This window comes from Pongo pygmaeus, chromosome 1, assembly GCF_028885625.2.
Source record: "Pongo pygmaeus isolate AG05252 chromosome 1, NHGRI_mPonPyg2-v2.0_pri, whole genome shotgun sequence".
NCBI classification, from domain to species: domain Eukaryota; kingdom Metazoa; phylum Chordata; class Mammalia; order Primates; family Hominidae; genus Pongo; species Pongo pygmaeus.
Genome location: NC_072373.2, coordinates 206,632,286 through 206,652,190, shown reverse-complemented (window position 1 = coordinate 206,652,190; position 19,905 = coordinate 206,632,286). Strand labels below are relative to the sequence as shown.

Below are 19,905 nucleotides of genomic sequence, written 5' to 3'. Positions count from 1 at the left end.
AAATAACTGGACAAGAGAGGGGGGAATAAAAAGTACCAGAATGTTTCTTGCAGCAAAGGAAAAGCTGTGACTCCTTTGCTTTTCTGGCAGGAGGAGATTGAGGGCACCTGGTGCTCCTCCTTGATCCTCCATATCAAGGCAGGTCCCCATGCTTGGGGTGGGCTTGGGAACAGCTCTTCCCTAGAGAGGCTGTTGGGGGTGAGGAAGCCCAGCCACTCTTACCTTGAGTCTTTGGGTCTAGGATCTGCAAAAGGTTAGAAAAAAAATGGAACTCAAACCTTAGTGATTCTTTCTGCTGTGCTAGAGATGGGGCTGAACTTCATGAATGGGCCTTTGGTTCGGGACGATGAAGATTCAGGCTGCTCTCCCATCATTTTGCCATGTGGGGCAGGATCTGCACACAAGCTTCGTGTGAATGAAGGGACAGGTATTTAGGAAATAGTTTTCTCCTTCCTGCAGGGCCCGGAGAAGGTTGAAGGGGCCTGGGGCCTGGACTCTGGTCAGGGTGGACACGATCGGAGGATCCTGCCCCTGGGGAGAGTTTGCCTGGCCCCAGGCGCACAATGGCAAGTGAAATTTTAGCAGGGATCCTGCCAACGGGTTGGATGTAATGGGCTGTAATATCCTGGGATCCGTGTTTAAGTTTTTCTTTCCTGAATTGTAATTGTTTGTTATCAGCCCTGATTGCTAAAGTTGGTTTGACAAAACAGCCAAATCTAAGCTGTGCTTTGGAGGAATTAAGGTAGGGCCTATGCCAGTCATTTCCTGAAATTGCAGGAAACTACATTTTCCAGACTCCTTTATTAACTGCTTTCTGATAGGTTTAGCCCCTGGGGGAAGACTGGGGAGGCAGAGATCAGATTACTTCTCCCCTCGTTTTCTGCTTTGAGTGGCTTCCCCAGCAATGGCTGTATCTCCTCTGCAGCTCCCGCTCCCTCTGGACAGTCCATCAGCCAGGCAACCCCCTGTGTCTTTCTTGTTCCTGTCTGGAGGCCAGCTCCTGGCTCTGGCAACACCTTCTCCCCTCATCTTTCCCTTCAGTTGGTAGGATGGCACAGCTTCCTGCTTTGGGGAAATCTCTGAACTGTCTGTCCTGATTAGTGTCCCAGCTCCTTCATCCTCTGGGTGATGAGCTCCTTTACATTAAAGTCCCTTGGTCTGAAAGACTGGAGAGGTTTCTGTGCTACTGAATGAACCATGATGGATAGAGGGTTTTTGATGACTTTGATGACAAGGTGGTGTGGGGAGGCTACAGCCAGAAAAACAGTTTACAAGGGACCCTTAGGGAGAAGAGCAGGCTTTGGTCCCAAGTGGCTGGCCGAGAGGACAAGATGCAGCCCAACAGGTCTGTGGAACACGAAAGTGGGGCCTCTCAGAAGCACTGGAAGAAGGAACTTGATGGAGGAAATGGGCGTCCTGTAGTTTCGAGGGCCTGTGGTTATGTAGGAATTAATGGGAAGGAAGACACCAGGATTGCTAAGGAACGTGGGAACACCCAGACTTCATTTCTAACAGTTTAAGAAAAAAATAGGTGGGGCGTGGTAGCTCACACCTGTAATCGTAACACTTCAGAAGGCCGAGGCAGATGGATTGCCTGAGCTCAGGAGTTCGAGACCAGCCTGGGCAGCATGGCGAAACCCTGTCTCTACTAAAAATACAAAAATTAGCCGGACGTGGTGGCGGGCACCTGTAATCCCAGCTGCTTGGAAGGCTGAAGCAGGAGAATTGCTTGAGCCCGGGAGGTGGAAGTTGCAGTGAACCGAGATTGCACCACTGCACTCCAGCCTGGGTGACAGAGCGAGACTCTGTCTCAAAAAAAAAAAAAAAAACGGAGAAAAAAATGAAAACAACCTCCATGTCTGACAATAGAGGTTGGGTTAAAAAAATAGTAGTATGTCCACCCAAAGCAAGACAAATGCAGCTTCCAAAATAATGCTGGAGAAAAATGCTTCGTGACCTGGTAAAGATTCATTATATTTTTTTAAGTGAAAAGAGGCATAACATAAACTATGTACAGTACCACCCTGGCTAAAACGCACACCTGCACACACAGAGCAAACTGCGTGTCTTCATGGATATAGATGAAAACACTAGGGGCGTTATCTCTGGGTGGTAGTGGAATTGTAGGTGATTTTTCTTTTCTTCCCTTTGCTTATCTGCATTTCCTAAAGTTAATATAGGAAATACACTAATTTATATTAAGGGAAAGCAAGGTTACTAAACATAACAAATTGGCATTAAAGACAAGCCTTTGCCTGGGCTCTATCCTCCTCCTGGAATGCCATTTCTACTCCCTTATCCAATTCCCTTTTCCTCGAATCTCACCAAGACAGTTTTCTTCTTCTGCAATATGGCCCTTCTTGATAACTCCAGCCCATAACATCTTACTTTGAAAGTCCTTCCAGGGGCCAGGCACCGTGGCTCATGCCTGTAATCCTGGCATTTTGGAAGGCCAAGGAGGGAGTATCGCTTGAGTCCAGTTTAAAGCCAGCCTGGGCAACATAGTGAGACACTGTCGCTATAAATAATAAAAAATTAGCCAGGTGTGGTGGCACATGCCTGTAGTTCCAGCTACTTGGGAGCCTGAGGCAGGGAATTGCTTGAGCCCAGGAGGTCAAGGCTGCGGTGAGCCATGACTGCACCACAGCACTCAGCCTGGGCAACAGAGTGACACCTTGTCTCAAAAAACAAACGAACTAAATAACAAAGTCCTTCCAGAATGTGTGGTCTGGCCCGCATTTTGGCATTGTCCACTATGATACTTCAGTTGTGTTACATGTTCAAGAATGGAAAGGAGGCCAGGTGCTGTGGCTCATGCCTGTAATTCCAGCACTTTGGGAGGCTGAGATGGGCTGATCACTTGAGGCCAAGAGTTCGAGACCAGCCTGGCCAACATGGTGAAACCTTGTCTCTACTAAAAATACAAAAATTAGCCAGGCATGATGATGCACACCTGTAGTCCCATCTTCTCGGGAGGCTGAGGCAGGAGAATCAGGAAGAATGAGGAAGAATCAGGAAGAATGAGGCAGGAGAAGCAGGAGAAACTCCACTGGGAGGTGGAGGTTGCAGTGAGCCAAGATCACGCCACTGCACTCCAGCCTGGGCGACAGAATTAGTGAGACTCCATCTCAAAAACAAACAGGCTGGGCTCGGTGGCTCATGCCTGTAATCCTAGCACTTTGGGAGGCTGAGGTGGGCGCATTGCCTGAGGTCAGGAGTTTGAGACCAGCCTGGGTAACATGGCAAAACCCCATCTCTACTAAAAAAACAACAAAAACAAAACAAAACAAAACAAAAAAAGCTGGGCATGGTGGTGAGTGCCTATAATCTCAGTTACTCAGGAGGCTGAGGCAGGAGAATTGCTTGAATCTGGGAGGCGGAGGTTGCAGTGAGCTGAGATTGAGCCACTGCACTCCGGCCTGGGTGACAGAGCAAGATTCTGCCTCCAAACAAACAAACAAACAAAAGAATGAACAGGAGAGATTCGGGTTGGAGTGGAGGTGAAACATGAGCACTGTCTTCAAATATTTGAGGGGCTATTGCATGGAGAAGGCTCTAGACCCTTTTTGTATAACTACCTCTAAAAGGAAAACTACGGTGGTCAGGGGGAGACATATTAGAGAGGCCATTTTTTCAATTTAAGGAAATCACTCTCGCTGTTATGGTGTGGCTGCCTTGAGAGGTAGAAAGGTCTTGGCTGCTGGAGGTGTTCACAACGAAGCTGCCTCCAGTGGCAGAGGTTCCCCAGATAACCTCGTTCTCTGGGCTCCACAATTGGATGGTGCTCGTCAAGCATTCTGATTGCAAAGAGCTCCCTGGTATTCCTCTGTACCCTCTACGTGGCTGAATGTAGAGCAGGTATCCAACATTGACTTACAGCGTTGACCTTCAGAGCAGTAGTTTCACCTTGTTGACTCTCAGACCTCCAGGAAAAGCACTTGTTTTCTCACAAATTTCTCCAGTGCACCCATGCACTGTCTTGCCTCCAAGAATGCCTTTCCACCTCCACTTTCCTGTCTCACTCTGATTCATTCTTCAGACCTCTTCTCAAATTCACTTCCACCAGGAAGCTTCCCCTGTGTGAGATGCTCCCGTGGTTGGGTTGGGAACACCAGCTCTGTGTTCCCATCTCCTAGCACATATTGCATGGTGCTTTCCCATTCCCCATGGTACTGACTACGGGGACAAGGCCTGGAGCTCGCTCTCCTGGGTGTCTCAGTGTCCAGTAGGAGCTGGCACAGAGCAGGTACTTCTTAAGATTTGCTGAATGAATGAGTGTGCTGGAGAAAGCTGGCCAGGGCTTTAAGACTGTAGGGAACATCTCCAAGCTATAGAAAAAGCACATTTTACAATGAAATACTCGGGTATGTGACCTGCTCCTGTCCCTTCTCTCAACACCCAGGAATGCCAGAAGAACAACATCAAAAGGCAGTGGGCTGTTGCCCAGAAGTCTTCGGGGAGTGTGGTGTGCTGTCTCCGTAGTTAATGACTCTGCAGGGGCAGGTCCTAGAGGGGTTCCTGGTCATTCCTGGAGAGCAGGAGCAAGGAACGAAGCCTGAGAGCCCATCTGACTCCAAGGCCTGGGCTGTGTCAATCAGGGACATTGACTACATGGCCCAGGTCCGGAGCCTGGGTCTGGTCCCAACCTTGCACCTGACTTCAGGTGACTATGAATAGCTCTTGTCCCCTCTTGAGGCCTCAGTTTCCCTGTCTGTAAAGGAGGTTTGGTCTAGAAGGCTCCTAAGGGCCTCTGCAGCTTGCATGGCCTCTGCTTCTATGTCACTTTGGGGTTGGAAACCTCCCCTGACATCCCAGAATTCCCTTCATGACTAATGTCATTCACACAAACAAAGTCATTGTAGAATTTCCTGACTCTACTTATAATTTCAGCTCTCTCGGGAGTGTGAAGTTCCAGAAGCTTATTACATGTCTATAAGGCAAGTACAAGGCCCTGCTTCTTCATAAAAACATCGAGAAGATCATGCATTTCCAGCCAGGATGGGGGAGCACTTTCATAGGCCCCCACGGGAGCCAAGGGAAGTGAATGGAACATGGGCTTTGAGTAGACAGACCCAGTCTGAATTCTAGCTCTGCCACTTCCCTGCTGTGTGAGGGTCCCTTAGCCTCTCGTCCTCAGCTTCCTCATCTAGAAATGGAATTAAGTCTCTACTCCTCAATGTTGCTGGGTTGCTGTCTCTGGACAGTTTCTGAGAAGGAGGTCTCATGCAGCAAGCATCCTCTGTTACAAAATGAGGAACCCAAGGACCAATGAGGTCCCTTAAAAACCTTTGCAGGCTGGGCGCAGTGGCTCACGCCTGTAATCCCAGCACTTCGGGAGGCAGAGGCGGGCGAATCATGAGGTCAAGAGATGAAGACCATCCTGGCCAACATGGTGAAACCCCTTCTCTACTAAAAATACACTGGGCGTGGTGGTGCGCGCCTGTAGTCCCAGCTACTCGGGCAGGAGGATCGCTCGAACCCGGGAGACGGAGGTTGCAGTGAGCCAAGACTGCATGCCACTGCACTCCAGCCTGGGACAGAGGGAGACTGTGCCTTAAAAAAGAAAAAAAAGAAAAGAAAAAAGAAAAAAAAGCTTTGCAAAAACCTAGACTGCTGGTGTGCAGGTGTGGGGATGGAGGGAGGTGGGCATGAGGGCAATGATAACATTCCCTTAGAAGTTTGAGGCTGGGTGTGGTGGCTCACCCCTGTAATCCCAGCACTTTGGGAGGCCAAGGTGGGCGGATCACCTGAGGTCAGCAGTTCAAGACCAGTCTGGCCAATATGGCAAAAACCCATCTGTACTAAAAATACAAAAATTAGCCAGGCGTGGTGGCAGGCACCTGTAATCCCAGCTACTCGGGCGGCTGAGGCAGGAGAATCATTTGAACCGGGAGGCGGAGGTTGCAGAGAGCCAAGATTGCACCACTGTACTCCAGCCTGGATGACAGAGCAAGACTCCATCTTGGGAAAAAAAAAGAAGTTTGAGTTGGCCATCATTTTTGAGGCCCGATTCCAGGGCTGGAGAAAGTAACGGCATTGCATCCTGCAGGTTAGGTGTCCAGGCTGGGTTAGAGTTACTTAGAAGCAGGGGCTTTCATGAAAGGGCCTGGAGCTCAGAGATGGGAGTGTGGGGGCTCCAGGCTCCTACTGGACTCTGGCTTCCCAGATGGTCCACTGAGCACCTGGAGAAACAGACTCAGTGTGGGGTGGGATATGTCCCACCCTGGAGGCACCGCCCTCCTAGAGAGCGGCCTCTCGCCATATGCTGATGGTTTTGTCCACCAGGACAGGGCACTCCTCGGGAGCTTCTCCTCTTCATCCACTTAAATAAGCAGTTAGGGGGAAATAAAAAGACTCAGCTTATATAAAGCCATCACACCTCCGTGTCATGTATCGTCACACGCCAAGGGTGGGGCTCCCGGGGGCTGGAACCGGTCCTGGTGTCAACCAGTATCTCTTGAGGAACTGACTCATGGAGCTGACTCACGCATTTAGATATAACTTCTAATCTGTTTTTCTAGAAAAAACACCCTCAACCCTCATTACTTCAGCCCCACATTATGCACACAGGAATGAGCTCAGGGAAGATGCCTCAGGTAGCCATTGATCAAACCCTAAATCACATGGGAAACAATTACAGAATAATAAGCCCCAGACCAAGTGTTAAGGTCCTGTTCCATCTCCCACGTACTCCCTCCATCATGACTATGCTCGTTGAGCAGCACCAGTGCCCCCTCAGAGCAGATGCTGGGCGAGGGAGGACAGGCACCCACGGGCAATGGGAATTTGGGATTAGGATGGTATCATCGCATGCGAGAGCTCCTGCAACCTTATATGTAAGTCAGCCACAGCCGTCCGCTTACTCCAATTCATACGCCATTTCACTCACTTATTCTTTCATTCACTTACTCAATCCCAAGCTTCCACTCTGTGCCAGGTGCTGGTGGCAAGAGGAAAAGCAACCCCTTTCCTAAAGGAAGTTTTCAGGGCGTCCATTATCCCAGCCCGGTTGGGGTAAGACCGCGCCCAGCAGCCCTGACATACCACCACTGTCCAGGAGGTGGCAGCAGACAGGCCCGGAAGCTCAAGGGTGAGGACCCAGCAGTAGGAGGAGGAGGAGGGCGGGCGGGTCACCTGGAGAGGACGTCCTTCCCTGTCTCCTGGGAAGGACCAGATACCCGAAGATGGCCACAAGCAGGCATGGTGGCGGGTGCCTGTAATCCCAGCTACTCGGGAGGCTGAGGCATGAGAAGCGTTTGAACCCAGGAGGTGGATTCACTGTCTCCTTGTCTTTGTGAATTAGCAAGGACATTTGGTTACACGTAATAGAAGGCCCTGGCTTAAATGCTGGGGTGGGGGAGGAAATATAATTTCTTAACCCTCACGTGTTCATAGTAGAGACAGATCCCCCTGTAACAAAAGACAGATTAACAAGAGAAAAACAAACAAGTCTGTAATACGTGCGGCACACATCAAGAGGGAGAAACCTCAAAAGAAAGGTGATGGTGTAGTGGCTTCTGACTCTGGCTTAGAGAGCATCTTCAATAAAGAACAATAAATTTTATCCTGACAAAACGGTGTCAGGAATAACGCTCAAAATCCTAAGGAAATTGAACACTCGAACAAAGGATTCTTAGCAAAGTAATTTTACTTCTGCGCAGACGGGTGCCTCCTTGGCCAGTCGCCATGAGAGCACACCTGAACAAAGGGCAAGAGAGCCTTTACTTCTGACGCAAGTCCTGCCCCTGTACGCTTTCCCCATTGGCCGGGGTCGGGTCGTACAATCTAAACGAATCCCGGTTGGCTAAACATTTGAATTTTTTTACATAAGGTGGGCACACAAAGAAATTGGAGAGGGCGGGGAAGGGGTGTCTGTCATGAGCTAGAAAGTTAGTCTTCTTTCCAAATAAGGGAAGGAATGTGAGCTGGTACTGATGACCCAGTACACAAAAAATTAGCTGGGCATGGTGGTAAGCATCTGTAATCCCAGCTACTCAGGAGGCTGAGGCAGGAGAATTACTTGAACCCAGGAGGAGGAGGTTGAAGTAAGCCAAGATCACGCCATTGAACTCCAGCCTGGAGCCAGAGCGAGAATCCATCTCAAAAAAACAAAACAAAACAACAACAACAACAAACAAAACAAAATAAAAAAATCCCAAAATTAGCAGAATGTGATGGCGCACACCTGTAATCCCAGCTTCTTGAGTGGCTGAGGCACAAGAATCACTTGAACCTGAGGGGTGGAGGTTGCAGTGAGCTGAGATGCGGAGATCACGCCACTGCACTCTAGCCTGGCTGACAGAGAGAGACTCTGTCTAGAAAAAAATATTTTTAAAAGTGGGATGAAGTCGAGGCCCGGGTGCAGCTGCACCTGGGGGAAGGGACCAGAAGCAGGGGTTACCGTTTCTTGTCTTGGCAGCCCACGTGGCAGTGGCTGCTTTCTTGTCTTGTCTGCAGACTGTTCCTCAGACTGGGAAATGCGGCCTGGCAGATTGGAAGGTACCTGCTCCAGGCCCAGCCAGCCAGGGAAACTACTGAATTCCAGGGAGAGGGACTTGTCGGATCAGCTAGGCTTGGGTTTAGCGCCTGCCCTGGCACCAATAAGTGGTGACAACTGCGGGCACAGTGCTAGACAGTCACCAGGTGGCCTTGAGAGAGTCGCTAGAAACTGGGAGATCCTCGCTAATGGAGAGCTGCTGGAATGAGTTTGGCAGTGCAAAGCTAGGCGCACAGGTGCTGTTCCATATCCTTCCATGGACCATAGTTGCAGCTGGGTGAGCTGTCAGCTCCAGCCTCACTACAACAAGGGATATTGGCTGGGGACCCTGCTCTCAGCCCCATGGCACTCCCCTTTCTTGTGCATTCAGCTTGGTGGATTCCAACTGCAAGTACCTGCAACTCTGCCTCAGGGAACGGCCTCCACACTGGACTGATGGGAGGGAGTAGCTAGACTCCCTGGCTCCTGCCCCTGGCAGTGGGACCAAATCTGAAGTGCATCCTACATTGACTTCCAGAGCTCTCCAGGGGCACTGAGGTCCAGCTGCCCACAGCAGGGACCTGTTGATGACACACTTTGCCTGACTGCCCTCCTCCCCTACCCCCGCCCCATCTTGCCTCCACACTCCCCTCCTGGCGTTACCTGGATCACTGCACTGCTTTCTACCTTTCTACCTTTTCTCTGGGTCTGCTTCTGCGGACCCAACTCAAGACCCTGGTAGTCTTTTTTTTTTTTCTGAGACGGAGTCTTGCTCTGTTGCCCAGGCTGGAGTGCAGTGGCGTGATCTTGGCTCACTGCAAGCTCCACCTCCCGGGTTCACGCCATTTTCCTGCTTCAGCCTCCCAAGTAGCTGGGACTACAGGCGCCCACCACCACGCTCGGCTAATTTTTTGCATTTTTAGTAGAGACGGGGTTTCACCATGTTAGCCAGGACGGTCTTGATCTCCTGACCTCGTGATCTGCCCGCCTCGGCCTCCCAAAGTGCTGGGATTACAGGTATGAACCATCCCGCCTGGCCAACCCTTGTAGTCTTAACAGCTAGGTTTCCCAGAGGAGAAGTGAGGAGCCTTTGAAAAATAAGAGCATAGGCCAGAAACAGTCACTCACACCTATAATCCCAACCAACATTTTGGGAGGCCAAGGCGGGAAAGATTGCTTGAGCCCAGGAGTTTGAGACCAGCCTGGGCAACATAGGAGATTCCATCTCTACAAAAACAAAAAAATTAACCAGGCCTGGTGATGCATGCGTGCGCGACAGAGTGAGATCCTGTCTCAAAAAAAAAGATAAGAGCATATGCTTTTCCATTCAATTGTACCTTTTTTTAAAAAAAAAATAGAGCTCTTTATTTAAACAGTTTAGGGTAATACCAACAAGCAGTAGAATATCATTTAAATATGACATAAACATAGAAAAAATAGAAATAAATACAAATACATAAGAACAACATATACTGTTAGTACTCTAAAGTGATACATGTTACTTTCACCTAAGGCACTAAAACTTTTCACGGGATATGCTTCCAGCGCAGGCCCAGCCCACACCGCGCAGTTCCCACCTGCTGTGCATGTGAAAGGGCTTTGTAAACAGTTAAGTGCTGACCACACAAGGCAAATTATTATACTGATTATCATGCCCTTTCCTAACGCTTCTCCTGGCTTTTTGTGAATGACTTAATGACGATAAAGGAGATGGAGTTTAGAGTTACCGGAAAACTTAAGCTATGTCAGAAATTAAACTCTGGAAAAAATTCTTTAAAAAAAAATAGTAAGGTTTGGCTGGGCGCGGTGGCTCACGCCTGCAATCCCAGCACTTTGGGAGGCCGAGGCGGGCGGATCACCTGAGGTCAGGAGTTCGAGACCAGCCTGGCCAACATGGTGAAAACCCGTCTCTACTAAAAATACAAAAAAATTAGCCAGGTGTGGTGGCAGGTGCCTGTAATCCCAGCTACTTGGGAGGCTGAGTCAGGAGAATCACTTGAACCCGGAAGGTGGAGGTTGCAGTGAGCCAAGATCGCACCACTGCACTCCAGCCTAGGCAACAAGAACAAAACTCCGACTCCAAAAAACAAAACAGAACAAAAATAGTAAGGTTTAAGAATAGAAACAGAGTGGTTATTTCATACAAGCCTAAGATGATGCTGATGATAGCTTTTACTTTTTTGAAATTACCTCCACGAAGCAGCTCGGCTGGTTCCAGAGAGAACATCGGTACAGGTCTGGGAATTTCCCTGGGAGCTGGCCCCAAGCCACAGCCCTCCCCAGTGGTTTGTTTGTTCTTCCTCTTCTGGGCTCAATCATCTGGACAAGCCTCACTGCAGGGAAAACCCCCGGGGAGACACAGGTGTGTGTCGTATGTGTGTATGCATGTGTGTGTGTGCCCCAGCAGCGGTGAAGGCCTCCTGACCCTTAGAAATCCTGGCTGTGACCTTCATATTTTACTGACATGGACAAGGGGTCAGAGGCTGGCCCGGCTGTGCAGAGATTGAAGCTCTTACCCTTGGGGATGTGCACAACAAGTCATCAGAGCAGCACTGCTGGGCAACCTTGGGCAAGTGCCTTTGCCACCCTGGACCTCAGCTCCTTCGCAACAAAAGGAGTGGTTTGCTAACTTTTTCTTGAGTAGTGGAACCCTGTAAACAAAACCTTACATGGAAAGCCACAGTGTGTAAATCAGAGCACAGTGAGGCTGCTCTGGTGAAAGTGGGAGGCTCCTATAGCCCCACGGTGCCCCCTGCAACTGCAACCCAAGGCCTCTGGGGGACATGGTTTGAGAACCCCTGGATGAGATGCCCTAAGAAGCTTTTCCACTTCTGCCATTTAATGCTGTACCCTTGTGGTCACTTTAAAACAACACAGCTCTGTGGGTTCAATGGCTTTGAAGATCCCTTCTTCACAAATCCAGAAACGTTAGTCCTGGCAGGTTGAATGGCCACAGAGCCAAGGTTGTTCAGATCCTCCACCACAAAACACTTTGGTCCTATGGGTTAAAACTCAGCTACGCTCATTTGTATTCAGGTGGGTGTAGGTTAACTGAGGATGCATCAGCACCCCCAGGTAAGGATAGTCACCTGAATCTAGAAGGCATTGGTTTCTCATAACTGGAAGGGAGAATGGGACTTCTAAGAACCACAATAGTCAACCAAGAGTCTAACGTGCCGTCCAAACAGGGATTACAGGCCCAGAAGTCCGATTCCTGCCACCTTACTGTCCTACTCCAACAAACTGGGTCCCTAGAAGGTGGAGCACTTGGTTCCTCCCCTGGGAAGCAGGGTTCCCATTGCTAGGTGAAGGCGGAGAGACCAGGGTCCCCTTGGGTGGGGCTCTGGTTTCTGAGAGCTCACTCTCCTGACTGGGAGGCAGCGAGGGTAGAAGGAAGGAGGTAGACTGGGGATGAGACAAGCTGTATGGTAAGTGCTCTCAGTCACTCTGGGTTTAGGGGCCACAGGTGGGAGATGCCCAGGGGTCTCCTGGAGCCTGGATAGATGGGGAATTCTACCGGCCACCATGTAGAGAGCACCAAGGACACAGCAGGCTCCGTGCTACACACATCTGAGATTCCCTAGAGCCCTCACCACACCCAGGGGTAGCTGCAGATGAGGAAGCCGAGGCAGAGAAGGAAGGTATCTTCCCCAAGATCACACAACCAGTCAACAGCAGAGCTGGGATTTGAGCCCCGGTCTGTCTGACACTAAAGCCATACAGTGCCATGACTCCAAAGACCAGGATTTGAGGACAGCCATCCTTCCCTTCCCATCCAAAACCCTCAGCCAACTGGATTTTTATCTGGGTCTAACCTAGGGGACCCATGAATCAGGAGGCTGAGCCCTGGGATGGGGGAGCTCAGTGGCTGCTGGGGAAAGGCATGAGATATAGCAGGTGTGCCTCCAGTGGTCTCAAGTTCCAGAGGGCCCCTTGGTGGTGTCCGCCCTTGATGTCCGCAGTGACCTGACCTCACCTGTTTCATGTTGTCCGGGGATAATTTTTCCCCCTGGCCTGTCACCCTAGGGACAATGGGGGTGATGACACCCCACCAACCTCTGACCTCAGCCCACCCTGTGTCCACCCCTCTTGTAGCTCAGCCTAAAGCGGGTGGGTCACAGGAGGGAGGGGCATCTTATTGCTCAGCCCGACGGGCAAACAGCCACTAGGTGGGCTTCCCGGAAGTGCAATGCCCCTCCGCTGCCCAGGGGAGGTACGGAGGCTCTCAAGTTTCTTGGGAAGCCCAGTAGTCCTCACAAAGGCAGCAGCAGCATCAGATTCGGTGGGATGCCGGGGGACAGCTCACCTGGCCATGTAATGCCCCAATGTCCGGCCCCTCTCCTCGGTCCTCTGGGTGCTCTCAGCCCCCCAGCTGCCCGTATCACTGTCCTCGGTTTCTGATTCCCTCACCTCCTCTTCCTCCTCTTCCTCCTCAGGGCTGCTTTCCCAGCAGAAGGTCAGTGTCCGAAGAGAAACTGGGGGTCCCCCAGGGACCAGATTCGGCTCCGGTGGTAAGGTGCCCCAGGTGGCCCAGGAGGAGAGGTCATCTTCTGGGAGCTCTTCCAGGAAACCCGAGTCCTTGGAGAATTCAGGTGGTGGGAGAGATTCTTGGTGCCCGTCCCCACCCGACCCTTGGCCTGGCCCCTTCTCAGCCAAATAGCCAGAGAACCCAGCCCTGTCCCAGGAGGAGTCCACAGTGCTGGCCCAGCTTCTGTCTGAAGAATCCCAAGCAGAGGAGCCTTCGCTTGGGACCAGAGGAGCCCTGGGCCTCCCTGAGTCCACCCCACCAGCCTCCGAGTGCCCTGGAGCCTGGTGCTCTTGCCCCAGGAAAGAAGGTGGTTCAATGTAGGGCTGGAAGCTGACGCCATCTTCTGTGTCCTCCTCATCCTCCTCCTCCTCGTCCTGTGCAACGTCCTTCTTCCATCCTGCCTGTTGGGTGGCTGGGGCCCTGACTCTAGGCATCGGCCTGACCCCTCTGGTCAGTTCCTTTTGGGGACAGAGGAACAAGTCATTCACGGACTCTGGTCTGCTGGGCTGAAAGGTTGCCACAGGGTGTGTGTGTCCAGAAAAGTCCTGATTTGGGTAGGGGAGAGAAGAGCAGAAAATTTAGGCTTTCCTGAAGCATAATTATCTTCATCTGAATTCCCCTAGAAACAGACCTGAGACAAGAAACAGACCTGAGACAAGGCTTCAAGTGTAAGCAGTTTCTTTGGGAGGTGATCCCAGAACACACCAGATGGGACTGGGGGAGCAGCGAGGAAGCGGGGTGTTATCAAGCAGCTGACCACTAGAGCTACTGGCACTTAATCCTGCTGGGAACTCAGGGAGCCACTGGGCACATGCACCTCAGAGCGACCCCAGGAGGGGAACGCTCCTGGGCTATTTATCCGCAGTCATTGTTGAGGAATGGAAGAGCTGGTGGCTGTGACACTTTGCAGCCTGCCACATGCAGGGGCAGTGTGGGCTCCAGAGGCCAGAGAAAGCCCATTGGGTGCAGGCGCTGGGAGTTGCAAATCCAGCTGGTGTGCTCTTAACAGGAAGGCTGAGGGCACAGACATGTCTACCCGAGGTTGTCACCCCGACAGTTAGTGGGATTCTCCCACAGATCCTGGAGCCAGGAAATTTGGAAATGCTCCCTTTGTCACTCTGCCATGATGCAGGGACACTCAGAACCCATCCTCAAAGCCCCCACGCCCATCGGAGCCTCACCTAGGCCCAAGCTGCCCCTGCCAGCCCTCATCTGAACAGGGCCGACCTATATCACCTCCTGGGCTTCCCCTGCCCCAGCTGGCCCCTAGACTCTAAGGCAGAGACCCAGCAGACCAGGAAGAAACTCCAAGGTCAGCCAGGACACGGCTCATCCTGGGTTAAAGTGTGAACTAAAAATTGGGACTCTTCTAAGATGTCCCCTTTGGTGCCTCCTCTCCTCCTCCCCTTTTGAGTATCTCTCCTGAGGTCCAAGGCCAGGGGCTCTGCTCTCAGCAGCTGACACATCCTTAGCAGAGGTGAAGTTATTTATCTCAAAAGAACTTAAGGCACTCCTCCCTCCCGGGCCCATTTGCCATTTTATTCAGAACTAAATGAATGCATTACTAATGGTGGAAATTCAGACACAAAGATAGACGTTTTGGTCTAAGAGTCTGGACCATCTTGATATTCTATCTGAACGACTCATAGCTCCAGCCTCACTCCCTTACTCTCAACCCCCTCCCCACCTGCCGCACATCCCCAGATTTGCTATACCAGGGCCCGTGGCATCTTTGCCCGCTGAAACCAGGGGTTCCCCATGAGGCTCTTCCAGATCACACCCCCTGCGGCAATTACTAACAGCGGTATCAGAAGTGATGGCAGCACCAGGAAAGCCCAGTTGGCTTCTAAGGAAGGAAAAATAACAATGAGAGAAACAACAATGGCTCTTGTCTACAACTGCACCTGTGCTGAGTGCTTCACATACATTACCCTATTTAATCCTCACAAGAATAAACCCATCCTGCAGACTGTGCAAACCAAGGTTCAGGGCATTATGTAAGCTGCCCAAAGACACACAATGAGTGTGGTTTTAATCCAGGCAAGTCTATCTCTAGGCTCATGTTCTTAACCACTGGTCACGAAGCTCCCAAGGCCCAGAGGGAAAGTTCCCCCTTCTGCACCACTTGATACCCACCTGGGACCTCCAGCAAGAAGCAGCTGGGCTTAGAGAACTTGCTGTATTTCGGGACACTGAAGGTGTAGATGGTTCTGGCACTGAGGCAGTGGTGTTCGCTGGCAGCTGGCTGGAGGGTGATCAGGACTGGCTGGCCATGGGGAGTGACTGGAAGTAGGGTCTGTTTGGAAAAGAAGCAGAGAGTGGCAGAGCTGCTGTGGGGACTGGTTTCACACAGCCAGGACAGAGTGGGGTTGGCAGACATGGTAGGGTGTTTTTTTGTTCGTTTGTTTGTTTGTTTTTGTAGGGAATAGGGTCTGGCTCTGTCACTCAGGCCAAAGTGCAGTGGTGTGATCACAGCTCACTGCAGCCTCAAACTCGTGGGCTCAAGCGATCCTCCTACCTCAGCTCTCCAAATAACTAGGGACTACAGATCCACACCACCATACCTGGATAATTTTTTAAAATTATTTTTTGTATAGCAAGGTCTTGCTGTTGCCCAGGCTGGTCTTGAACTCCCAGCCTCAAGTGATCCTCCCTCCTTGCCTGAACCTTCTATTCTTTTCCTGCATTAAAGTTTAAGCATTGAGGAAGCACTTCCCAAGACTACCTGAGTTCTTTTCAGCTGAGTCTCGAGGTAGGGATAGCCATGGTTCAAAAGCAGCCTACCACTTGGGGTCGCCCTGGTGTGCACCCCATTAAGGTCCCTACTTTGAGGAGCAGATTCTTCAGGCTTTCCATCTTGGGGTCTCCTAGTCTATCTGCAGTGGAGGAAACCCCTACAGGTGCTGCACTGTCTGGTATGGAAAGCACTGGCCACGTGTGACTACTGAGTATGTGAAATGCATCTGGTCCACACTGAGAGGTGTTCCAAGTACAAAACACACATCAGATTTCAAAGAAGTAGTGAAAAAGAATGTAAAAGATCTCAATCACTTTTATCAGAATTGCTCATTGAAATGATACCATTCAATTGGATGAAGTAAAATCTGTTATTAAAATTCGATTTACCTGTCTCTTTTTACTTAATTTAACATGGAACACTTAAAACTGCACATGTGGCTTGCATTATATTTCTTTCTATTGGGCAGTGCTGGTCTAGAATATTTGTGAGGTTCTTGAAGGCAGGAACCATACTGGATTCAGATCTATATTCCCCAGAACCCGGAGTATGCAAAAATCGGGAGTGTAAATGTTACTTTAGTGGAAGCAAGAACATTCAAGAACAGGGGCCCAGGGACCAAGCCTGGCTGGCCACTCGTTTATGTAAAAAGTTTTATTTTTTTGTTTTTTTGAGACAAGGTCTCACTCTGTTGCCCAGACTAAAGTGCAGTGGTGCGATCATGGCTCACTGTGGCCTCACTTCCTGGGCTCAAGCGATCCTCCTGCCTCAGCATCCCGAGCAGCTGGGACCACAAGCATGCGTCACCACACCCAGCTTTTTTTTTTTTTTTTTTTTTTTTTTTGTAGGGACAGTGTTTCATCATGTTCCCCAGGCTGGTCTTGAACTCCTGGTCTAAGGTAATCTTCCTACCACCTCGGCCTCCCAAAGTACTGAGATTACAGGCTTGAGCCACCGCACCTGGCCTGTAAACAGTTTTACTGGAACCCAGCGATGCCCATTCATTTATGTATAGGCTACGGCTCCTTTAGTGCTATAACTGAAGCGTTGAGTAGTCCTGAGCGAACATACGGCCCACGAAGCCAAAGATATCGACTATCTGGCCTTCTTCAGGAAAGTTTGCCAGCCCTTGCCATAAATAAATGCAGCTCTACACACATGCATACACAGAAAACAAATCTGAAATTGGATATACACCAGAGTGATGTGTGGTCATCTATGGGTACTTTTGGTTTGCTTCTTAGAGCATATCTGTATTTTTCGGTTTTTCTGTACCGAATCTGTTGACTTGGCAAGCAGGCCTCCTGTAGGTCATCATACTTTGGTCAGATTTTATTAGGGCTGACTGCCAGAAGTCAGGAGTGTACAGGGAAGACTTCCTGGAGGAGGGGTGCAGGAGCAGGCTGGGAGGGTGAGAAGAACCTGAGTAAGAAGGGGTGGAGGAGGGGGCCTAGCCTGGGGGCAGGAAAGGAGCTTCTCACCTTGTTTCCGGCCCCCTCCTTCCAGAATGCCACCTCATACTTCAGATCCAGTGGGGGCATGCAGGGGGGCAGCTGGTACGTGGCACTGGCACTCAGGATCTCCTCCGTCTGGGTGAGCACCAGGACAGGTGGGGCCGGCTCCACTGCAGAAACAGAGCAGGACCTGTCAGTAATCCCAAGGGGCCGCACTGCCTCCATCCCCCAAGACCAGAGAGCTCTCTTGGAAATGGAAAAGCAACTAGCATGTTTCAAACACTTCTTGTGCACCTAGCACTTTATAATCTTATTTCAGCCTTGCACTGACCCTTGGAGGGAGATATCACTATTCTCATTTCATAAAGAGGAAAACTGAGGCTTAGAGAGGAGAGGTGACCCGGGCAAGCTCATTGCTGACCTGCCTTCTCTCATGCCATCCCGTCCACCTGGGTGCCCTCCACATGTCACTGGTCTGGCAGATCCTGCCCATCTGGATTCATTTCCTATTGCTGTCATAACAAATTACCACACACACAGTGCCTTAAAAATGATACAAACTTATTTATCTCACAGTTCTCTAGGTCAGAAGTCCAGGTGGGCTCAGCTGGTTCCTCTGCTCTGGGTCTCACATCTGGAACCAATGGGGGAGAAGACACTTCCAAGCCCCCTTGGGTTGTCAGCAAAACTTAGTTCTTTGTGGCTGTAGGGCTGTGGTCCCCGTTTCCTGGCTGGTTGTTAGTGGGAGCCTCTCAGCTCCGGAAGGCACCCACATTTTTCATCACGTTACCACTCCGTCGTCAAACCAGAAACGGCACCACGGAGTCCTGTTTATGCTTCAAATCTCTCTGACTTCCCCTTCTGCCACTTCTCTTCTGCCTCCATATGGAGAAAGTTTTAAAGGCTCACGGGATTAGATTGGGCCCATCTGGATTATCCAGGATAACCTCACTATTTGAAGATCTATGTGTCAGTCCATTTTGTGTTGTTATTACAGAATATCATGGGCTGGGTAATTTATAATGAACAGAAATGTATTTGGCTCATGTTTCTGGAGACTTGGAAGTCCAAGAGCATGGCACTGGCATCTGGCGAGGGCCTTTGTGCTGTGTTATCCCATTGTGGCAGGTGGAAGGGCAAGAGAGGGTGAGAATGAGCCAGCAAGAGAGGGCAGAACTCACTTTTCCTTCCTTCCTTCCTTCCTTTCTTTCTCCTTTTTTTTTTTTTTTTTTTTTTGGAGACAGAGTCTTGCTCTATCACCCAGGCTGGAGTGCAATGGGGCGATCTCAGCTCACTGCAACCTCTGCCTCCCGGATTCATGCGATCCTCCTGCTTCGGCCTCCTGGGCAGCTGGGATTACAGGCGCCCGCCACCACTCCCGGATACTTTTTGTATTTTTTAGTAGAGACAAGACTTTCACCATGTTGGCCAGGCTGGTCTCAAACAACTGACTTCAAGTCTTGGCCCCCCAAAGTGCTGAGTGGCATAAGCCACTGCCCCTGGCCAGAACTCACTTTTTAACAATCCATTCATGATAAACACACTCCCGCAAGACTGACATTAATCTATTCACGGGGGGCAGAGTTCTTAAGGACTAAATCACCTTTTAACAGGGCCACTTCTTAATGCGATCACGATGATGATGAAATGTCAACAGGAGTTTTAGAGGGGACATTCAAACCATAACAGTCTATAACCTTAATTAAGATTCCTACTGCCATGCAATACTGACATCTAACATATTCTTAGCTTCTGGGGATTAGGGCAGAGCACCTTTGGAGGATCATTCTGCCTACCATGGTCTTCCCTCTGTCCCCCACCCAAAATCCACATCTCTTTCTTTTTTTTTTTTTTAGATGGAGTTTCACTCTTGTCGCCCAGGCTGGAGTACAATGGCGTGGTCTCGGCTCACTGCAACCTCCGCCTCCCGGGTTCAAGCGATTCTCCTGCCTCAGCCTCCCGAGTAGCTAGGATTACAGGCATGTGCCACCACGCTTGGCTAATTTTGTATTTTTAGTAGAGATGGGGTTTCTCCATGGTGGTCAGGCTGGTCTCGAGCTGCCGACCTCAGGTGATCTGCCTGCCTCGGCCTCCCAAAGTGCTGGGATTACAGGTGTGGGCGGGGATTACCCAGCCCACATCTCTTTCAAATGCAAAATCCATTCACTCCATCCCAATGTCCCCCAAGGTCTCATCTCATTACAGCATCAACTCAAATTCCCAAATCAACAGTATCTAAGTCAGAGTCAAATAGACTCTGGGCATAGTCCAGTCAGTACAACTCTCGGGGTATAGTTTCTCTCTATCTGTGGGCCAGCAAAACTAAAGTTATCTGCTCCCAACATAAAATGTGGGACAGGCACAGGATAACAGTTGCAGACAATCTGGTTCAAGCATGGGGACATGAAAGGGACAATCGGGTCATGGTCCAATGCAGTTTGAAAATCCAGCCAAGAAAACTCCATTAGGTTTCAAGGCCTGGGAAGAATTCTCTTTCGCTCTTAGCACTGCCCTTTGAGCTTCTGGTTTCACCGTCTGAGACATCCTTCCTTTTCACTAAAGGTAGCAGGTGTTTGCAGCTAAGTAGTTTCACCAGTCTGCATCTCACCAGTAGAAACTGGAGAGTCCAACAGCCTTCTTTGATTTCATACTCTCTGTGTTCCATTTAACCCAAGCTAACAGTATTTCTGTGGATGTAAACTTCTCAGGA

The 19,905-nt window shown here is 50.3% G+C and overlaps 1 protein-coding gene across 2 annotated transcripts in view; it reads right to left on the bottom strand.

The window, feature by feature from the left end:
- Nucleotides 1–9,826: 9,826 nt before the first annotated feature.
- Nucleotides 9,827–19,905, bottom strand: part of IFNLR1 (interferon lambda receptor 1) — a 32,978-nt gene continuing 22,899 nt past the window's right edge. Inside the window, exons 4-7 of one of the 2 annotated variants that reach the window (XM_054500407.2) lie at nt 17,223–17,365; nt 15,141–15,300; nt 14,720–14,850; nt 9,827–13,549 (exon numbers count right to left, since the gene is read on the bottom strand). In XM_054500407.2, the coding sequence (XP_054356382.1) occupies nt 12,779–13,549; nt 14,720–14,850; nt 15,141–15,300; nt 17,223–17,365 (1,205 nt within the window). In that variant the 3' untranslated portion in view covers nt 9,827–12,778. The remainder of the gene's footprint in view (nt 13,550–14,719; nt 14,851–15,140; nt 15,301–17,222; nt 17,366–19,905) is intronic. The other variant, XM_054500417.2, reaches the window with a different exon arrangement.